Source organism: Hyla sarda, chromosome 2, assembly GCF_029499605.1.
Source record: "Hyla sarda isolate aHylSar1 chromosome 2, aHylSar1.hap1, whole genome shotgun sequence".
NCBI classification, from domain to species: domain Eukaryota; kingdom Metazoa; phylum Chordata; class Amphibia; order Anura; family Hylidae; genus Hyla; species Hyla sarda.
This window is the reverse complement of record NC_079190.1, coordinates 278,320,138-278,329,151: the sequence shown is the minus strand read 5'-3', so window position 1 is coordinate 278,329,151 and position 9,014 is coordinate 278,320,138. Positions and strand designations below refer to the sequence as shown.

General features: G+C 40.7%; 1 protein-coding gene across 1 annotated transcript in view; it reads right to left on the bottom strand.

Moving 5' to 3' along the window:
• Positions 1 to 4,902: 4,902 nt before the first annotated feature.
• The window catches only part of TMEM35B (transmembrane protein 35B), a 20,165-nt gene continuing 16,053 nt past the window's right edge, over positions 4,903 to 9,014 (bottom strand). Inside the window, exon 3 of the mRNA XM_056560623.1 lies at positions 4,903 to 6,713. Coding sequence (XP_056416598.1) covers positions 6,583 to 6,713 — 131 coding nt within the window. The 3' untranslated portion in view covers positions 4,903 to 6,582. The remainder of the gene's footprint in view (positions 6,714 to 9,014) is intronic.

Below are 9,014 nucleotides of genomic sequence, written 5' to 3'. Positions count from 1 at the left end.
CTCCTCTGGTCTGCCTTCTTACAAACCAGAGAAGTAGAGAGTCAACATTACTGATCAATGTTATGCATATGTATTGTTTGCTATAAAAAAAAGTTTATAAAACATTAAAAAAAAATAATAATTAATGTGAAAAAGTCTCTTCCCCACTAGAAATTAGTCACCTTTTCCCATTTTACAAAAAAGTGTACAAAAAAAAAAAGAAAATTTGATACCCTGTGTGTCTGGACTAAAAAAAAAAAAAAAAAAAAAAAAATACACACTAATACAATTTATTTAATATATACCTAGAGGTCTCTGTACCACTATATTCTTTATTCCCTTTCTGGCACGTAGGGTTACGTGTAACACAGAAACCTTGGTACATATTAGCACAGTGTGAGTCCCCCACACTCTTGTTTTCTTGTTTTTTGCATCACCAATTTTACTTCGTAATTATGTCAATTTCACCCCAAAAGCTACAGAGAAACAATAAAAAAAAAAAAATTAAAAAAAACATTTGCGGGGCTAAAATTGAAAAATAAAATGGCATTTTGTAACGTTTCGGGGCTTCTGATTTTATGCCGTGCACTTCATGGTAAAATGATACCATATTCTGTAGGTCCATACCATCAAAATGATACCCAAATTATATAGGTTTGATTTTCTTTTACTTCTGTTAACCCCTTAATGACCACGGACGTAAATGTACTTCCCGCACCAGGACATACATTTACGTCCTGTGTATGACCGCGAGCATCGGAACGGTGGTAATGGCCAACATCCGTGATCGCGCGGATGTCCGCCATTAACCCCTCAGATGCCGTGATCAATACAGATCACGGCATCTGCGGCACTTTGAATGGATGATCGGATCGCCCGCAGCGCTGCCGCGGTGATCCGATCATCCAGTATGGCGGCTGGAGGTCCCCTCACCTGGCTCTGGCCGTCTCCCGGGGTCTTCTGCTCTGGTCTGAGATTGAGCAGACCAGAGCAGAAGATCACCGATAATACTGAGCAGTGCTATGTCCTATGCATAGCACTGCACAGTATTAGCAATCAAATGGTTGCTATAGATAGTCCCCTGTGCGGACATAAAAAGTGTTAAATAAAAGTTGAAAAATGTAAAAAAAAAAAAAATAAAATAAAATCCCCTCCCCCAATAATAATGAAAATTGTCAGTTTTTCCTTTATTACCCCCAAAAAGCGTAATTTTTTTTAATAAACATATTTGGTATCGTCGAGTGCGTAAATGTCCGTACTATCAAAATATAATGTTCATTATCCGGTACGATGAAAAGGCGTAAACAATAAAAAGAAAAAAGTCCAAAATGCACCTGTCACATTTTATTTAAAAAAAATAAATAAATAAAAAATGATTTAAAAGTTTTATATATGCAAATGTGGTATTGATAAAAAGTACAGATGACGGCGCAAAAAATGAGCCCTCACACCGCCCTATATACGGAAAAATAAAAAATATATAGTTATAGGATGTCAAAATAGGGCGATTTTAGATTTCTGATTTTGTACAAAAAGTTTTCGATTTTTTTTTAAGCGGTAAAAAAAATATAAAAGTATCTAAACATGGGTATCATTTTAATCGTATTGACCCACAGAATAAAGAACACATCATTTTTACCGTAAAGTGTACAGTGTGAAAACAAAACCCTCCAAAATGTGAAAAATTTTGGCTCATAAAAATTTCCTCCCTAAAAAAAAAAAAAAAATTTAGGGGGGGGTTTGCCGTACATTTTATGGTAAAATGAGAGGGGTCATTGCAAAGTACAATTGGTCACGAAAAAAACAAGCCCTTATATGGGTCTGTAGATGGAAATATAAAAAGGAGTTCTGAATTGTAGAAGGAGGGGAGGAAAAAACGAAAACAAAAATAACATTGGCCTGGTCCTTAATGGGTTAAACAATAACTTTATGTACAAAAATTAGTACAGTGGGGATCAAAAGTTTGGGCACCCCAGGTAAAAATTTGTATTAATGAGCATAAAGAAGCGAAGGAAAGATGGAAAAATCTCCAAAAAGGCATCAAATTACAGATTAGACATTCTGATATATATGTCAACAAAAGTTAGATTTTATTTCCATCATTTACACTTTCAAAATAACAGAAAACAAAAAATGGCATCTGCAAAAGTTTGGGCATCCTGAAGAATTTATAGCATGCACTTCCCCCTTTGCAAAGCTGAGACCTGCCAGTGTCATGGATTGTTCTCAATCATCATCTGGGAAGACCAGGCGATGTCAATCTCAAAGGTTTTAAATGCCCAGACTCATCTGACCTGATGACCTGCCCCAACAATCAGCACCATGGGTTCTTCTAAGCAGTTGTCTAGAAATCTGAAACGGATAATAGTTGACGCTCACAAAGCTAGAGAAGGCTATAAGAATATAGCAAAACGTTTTCAGATGTCAATATCCTCTGTTCGGAATGTAATTAAGAAATGGCAGTCATCAGGAACAGTGGAAGTTAAAGCAAGATCTGGAAGACCAAGAAAAATATCAGACAGAAGAGCTCGCAGATTGTGAGAAAACAATTCAAAACACACGTTTGACTGCACAATCCCTCCAGAAAGATCTGTCAGACACTGGAGTTGTGGTACACTATTCCACTATAAAGAGATACTTGGACATATATGGTCTTCATGGAAGAGTCATCAGAAGAAAACCTCTTCTACGTCCTCAAAAAAAAAAAAAAAAATAAATAAATCTGCATTTGAACTTTGCAAATGAACATATAGACAAGCCTGATGAATTTTGGAAATAAGTTCTGTGGACCGATGAGGTTAAAATTGAACTTTTTGGCTGGAATGAGTAAACGGTACGTTTGGAGAAGGGGAACAGAATTTAATGAAAAGAACATCTGTCCAACTGTTAAGCATTGGGGTGGATCAATCATGCTTTGGGGTTGTATTGCAGCCAGTGGCAAAGGGAACATCTCACGAGTAGAAGGAAAATTGGATTCAATAAAATTTCAGCAAATTTTTTATGCTAACTTGATGCCATCTGTGAAAAAGCTGAAGTTAGGATGGCTTCTACAAATGGATAATGATCCTAAACACACCGTCGAAATCCACGGGGATTACATCAGGAGGCGTAAACTGAAGGTTTTGCCATGGCCTTCACAATCTCCTGACCTCAACAAAATTGAAAATCTATGGATAGACCTTAAAAGAGCAGTGCGTGACAGACAGCCCAGAAATCTCAAAGAACTGGAAGACTTTTGCAAGGAAGAATGGGCAAAGATACCTCAAACAAGAATTGAAAGACTCTTGGCTGGCTACAAAAAGCATTTACAAGCTGTGATACTTGCCAAAGGGGGGCAGTACAAGATATTAACTTTGCAGGGTGCCCAAACAAACGTAAATGATGGAAATAAAATCTAACTTTTGTTGACATATATATCAGAATGTCTAATCTGTAATTTGATGCCTTTTGGAGATTTTTCCATCTTTCCTTGGCTTCTTTATGCACATTAATACAAATTTTTACCTGGGGTGCCCAAACTTTTGATCTCCACTATAGGATTAAAAGTGCCCTCTTCTGACCCTATAACTAAAATCGTTCCATATATGGGGATGTGTGAGGACTAATTTTTATGAACCATGATCTGTAGTTTTCATGGGACTTTTTGATTTTAGGGTATACAAAGTGACCAAAAATACGCAATTTTGGACTTTGTTTTTTTTTTTTTTACATAAACGCCATTGACCGTGCGGTTTTATTAACATATTTTTGCATTGCATTGAGGGGCGGAGCGTGACATCACACGGGGGCGGAGGCGTGACGTCACACGCCGCCGGCCCGGTGGTCGCCTGTAATCAGTCCCGGAGCGAACACGCTCCGGGTATTGATTACAAATGGGGTGCCGCGTGCATGATCCCGGGACTCCCGCGATCAGGCATCTTATCCCCTATCCTTTGGATAGGGGGAAAAGATGTGTACGCACCGGAGAACCCCTTTAAGCACGCGGCAATACCACATGTTTATTTTTAATATGTTTATATATTTTTTATATGGAATTTGGGAAAAGATGAGTGATTTAAACTTTAATATGGAAGGGGTTATTGGTGTTTTTAAAATAATTTTTTTTTTTTTTTTTTTTTTTTTTTTTTACACACACACACACACACTTGATTAGTCCCCTTAGGGAACTTTTATGACCCTCTTCCTATTGAAAAAAACAAAAACAAAAGAACAAAAGTTGGATTCAAAATAGCCAACTTCAAAATGGCTGCCATGGTCACCACCCATCTTAAAAAGTCCCGTCCCCCCCTCACATATACTAATGTGCCACAAACAGGAAGTTGATATCACCAACCATTCCCATTTTATTAAGGTGTATCCATATAAATGGCCCACCTGTAGTTCCATAGAGCTACATTGTTCTGTGTTCTCTGCGCATGATTGAGAAAGCCTGGTTCAGCCAGGCTTTCTCAATCTCAGAGCCGGGACCAAGAAGAAAGGAGAGGTAAACCCTCCGGCTACCTCAGAAGTGGATCACCCCCTGCGATTACCTGTGAGAGGCGATCCACCGCATTGGACCACCAGGGAGTGTTCAAAGGTCCCTTTAGACGCTGCTGTCGACGTTAGCAGTCTAAAGGGTTAATAGCTGGCCACAGCGATCGCCGCATGTAGGCTATTAACGGAAGCCCCCAGCTACAGGAATCAGCTGGCGGGCGGCCGGTATGGCACGGGCTCAAGTTGGGAGCCCGCGCCATACACAGTTAATGGCACAAGGACATGTATACATATCCTTGGTCATTAACAGGTTAAGGCCAATATGGGTTTGTCCTTAAGGGGTTTAAATGATGCCCATGTTTACATGCTTTTCAAGTATTCTGCTTTAAAAAAAATAAAAAAATAAAACACCAACAACAACACACAAAAAACGTTCTTTTCACAAAAATGCATGTTTAAACATTACATTTTTAATAGTTTAGAAATTTACTACTTTACCTTTTAAGTCCCACTGGGGAATATTTATAGCAATATTTGGATTTCTATTACTGTTCATTGCTATGAATTGACATAGCACTCATCAGAGTAAATACAAGCTCTGCAACCACCTCAGATGCGCTCCTTTCATAGATATAATGCCCCATAGGAGGCAAAAGAATATCCTGGTGTGTTAAGTATCAGGGCACCAGGATGCACATTTACATCCTATGTCGCTTAGGTGTTAGCAAGTGCTTTTATATAAACTCATTGGCCCAGATTTATTAATCTGTCAGAAACCAAACCTCTCCGGTTTTCCTACGTATATGTTAGGCTGAGTACACACTGTTTCTGTATAACAGATGGTCCATCTTCTAGCCACATTAGGAAATCACATTATAGTTCCAAACATATAGGGGGGGGGGGTGGATTTATCAAAACCCTTTCTTCATTTTTAAAGAGACCTGCGAAAAATGAAAGAAGCAATCTGGTTGCCATGGGCAACTGAACAACTTTTCCTTTGCAGATTTTGATAAATCTCCCCCCAAGTCATTTCTGTTGTGCCATGAAGTCCTCCTTTGCCTTTTTCATGATAAAGCTGTGGCCTAAAAGTGCTTTATAGGATGTATTAAGGATAATTGACATATACATTGCATTATTGTCTATAAAGTACAGTTGTATAGCTATCAAGGGGTATTCCTGCTTAAAAAAAAAAAAAAAAAAAAACACCCACACCTAATCAGTGGTGGGTCTGAGAACCCAACCAACCATGAGAACAGGGTAATCTCTACCACCTCAGTTGAACAGTCGCACATGCATTCAAACTTTATGGGATTGCCAGAAACAGCAGAGCACTGTACTCAGCTTATAATTGGTAGTCCCATAGACTTTGTATGGCTATGTTGCCCCATCCAATTGTGGAAACGTGGAACCCCCCCCCACCCCCCCCCCCATTTTCATGATCAGCAGACCTAACAGCTTTCAGATTCCTTTAACTGGTTCAAGTGACAAATTACCTAAATGCTAAACTGTGTTTATTTCAGTTATGTTTTACTTTGTCTCCAAAATACTCCAAATTTATTTACCAACATACTGCACCCATTGTAGAAATTTTTTTTATTGAAGAACAACAGATTACTCTTCATGGTGAGAACATGTCACTGCCATGAGCACCAAAGGCCATCACAGACCTTTTCTTACCCTTTTTTGGGGCAGTGAGTTATTTTTATATAATGCTGTCCAATGCTTTGAAAAGCTGCTAAACTCACCAGCCCTGATCCTCCAACTGCTGCCGTTCTGACACCTCCTGATACGAGCTGGTGTCTTCTTCCTAGTTCCTATGATGTTCTGTCAAGGAAAAACACAGGAACTAGGAAGAGGACAGCCGCTGGGACTGGGTGCCAACAGAGTAGCAGCAGATTTGGGCAGGTGAGAATAACTGCTTCTTTTATTTTCGATGCATTGGGTAGCTTTAGATATTTATCACAGAATAGTTAGATTTCAGGTCCAAAAGGCGAATAAAACAGTCAGTGGAGAGAACCATAACAGAGCCTATATAATTGTACATTCTTTACAGAAAGTCTCCACAAAGCGAAAGATTTAGGTTTTGAAAAGTGACTGGTCCAAGTTGGTCAACATAACATCTAACTCTTCTTACTCAGCCTTTGATTTGGATTTTCTGCCATGTCCACGAATGTTAAGAAGCAAGAGAAGGCCCAAACATACAGTGGCTGGGGCACACATGGCAAGTGGTTCCTTTAGTACTAGTAGAGTGTAAATTGCTCCTAAAAAGAAAAAGAAATTTCAAATATCACAACAAAAACGGATGTGTTAGAAAAGATTTTCACCCAACAAAGGAAAAATAAAGCAGGGATGTGGAAATCCTATCGCCTGACGCCCGGGACAAGTAGTTTTGGGCGCCGGGCAGGTGAATTGTTCATAGATTTAGCCTTGTATCGGGCAAGCAGGGACAGACCGACTTCCCCCTTATTTTTCTTTAATGCCGGTGTGAGGCGCAGGAGCCGATACAAGTCTGCACCTCACACCGGCGCTCAAGGTGTATGGAGGGGGCAGCGGCCCCCAGCTGATTTCAGTAGCCGCGGGCTTAGAGAACCCACCCCGTGCCCCAGTCTGTCCTCCTTCACACACAGAAATCCTCCACGTGCAGTGCAGTCTGTCCTCCTTCACACATAGCAGCCCCCCCCCCCCCCTTGCTCTGTGTTTTCCCCGTGCAGTGCAGTATGTCCTCTCTCCCCTCCCCACTGCTGTGTTTTCCCCTTGCAAACTTGCAGCCTCCCCATGGTAGATGAGGGTCCTGGGGAGACAGAGCAGGGGGAGGAGCTGTGTGCGGGGGATGGAGCTGTGTACCGAGCTGTGTACGGAGCTGTGTTCGTCCTCGCTCTCCCCCCTGCTTCTTGTGTAATGTAGAAGCAAGTGAGTGTGAAGCAGTGTGAAGCTCAGGTGAGGAGGCCGAGCATGCAGGCGGCGGGAAGGGTGGTTGTATATGTATGTAATGTATGATTGGGGGGGGGGGTGTATCAGCGGCGGGTGTACGTGTGATGTGTGCATATGTATGGTGCATATGTATGGTGTGAGTGTATGTGTATCTATGATGTGTGTATGATGTCTGTATATATGATGTGTGTATGTAATGTTTGATGGGGGGGGCAGCTGCAGGTGTACGTATGATGTGTGCATATGTATGGTTTGAGTGTATGTGTGATGTATGTATGATGTATGTGTATGGTGTCTGTGTGTGATGTGTATGTAATGTATGATGGGGGGCAGCGGCAGGTGTATGTATGATGATGTGTGTCTGTATGATGTATATATGTAATGTATAATATAGGGGGGCCAGTGGCCGATGTATGTGTATGTATGATATGTGTATGCATTTATGTTTGTACAGGGGCGGACTGACAAGTGCTGCTGCCAGTTGTGCTATCTAATTTTTTTATTTTTTTATTCTTAGTGGCTTCTGGCCACCCGCACTAAATTGCACCCCTAGAATCCCGCCCCCTTCATACTCACCCGCCGACCAAGAGCCCCACGGATGCACGCAAACACGCCCGAACCAAAACTACAACACCCAGCATGTTGCACCATAACCTAAACTGAAGAACTATAAAGTGTAACATGCTGGGAGCTGTAGTTTTGGTTCGGGGTCAGCTGCAGAACCATAGGCTGTATCAGGGCATGCTGGGTGTTGTAGTTACTAACTGCAATTCCCAGTATTCCTTGACACAGCCTATGGCTCTGCAGCCGACACAAACCAAAACTACAACTCCCAGCATGCTACACAATAACCTTAACTGTACTAGTTACAGTGCAACATGCTGCAACACCCACACAACCATAGGCTGCATCAGGCATGCTGGGTGTTGTAGTTATCTAGTAACTAAATGCAATGACACAAAATGCAGCGCACACAACTGGAGAAGCAGAACCCCCCCAGTAACACCGCGTTGTTCAGTGTTTTCCAATCAAAATACTCCATATATAAGTCCCTATGAAGGACTAAAAAATAGTGATTTAAATATTTTAAAAAGTGCGTGGGGGGGTCTAGCTACAGCTCTAAGTTGACAGCAGTGTCTAAAGGGATCTTATAACCATCCCTGGTGGTCTAGTGGGGTGGATCGTGCAATTTTGGTTGAAATTATTTTATCTACCAGGACAAATGGATTTTCTTGAGGGACAAGTAGATTGCGTTCCGCTTTAGTCCCTTGGACAAGTAGTTTTTTTGTTTTTGTTTTTTTTCCACACCCCTGTAAAGTAAAGTAAAAAATTTGTTTAAATTCCTAAAATTCCTGTTTATATATGGGGGTGATTATAACAAACATTAAAAACGGGTACTACGGTGGAAAACTTTTTTTTTTTTTAATGAACTGGTTGTCCAGAAAGTTAAACAGATTTGTAAATTACTTCTATTAAAAATCTGAAATCCTTTCAGTACTTTTTAGCAGCTGTGATGCTACAGAGGAAAATCTTTACTTTTTTAATGTCTTTTTTGTGTTGTCCACAGTGCTCTCTGCTGACACCTGCTGCCTGTGTCAGGAACTGTCCAGAGCAGCTAGAATTTCCCTTCC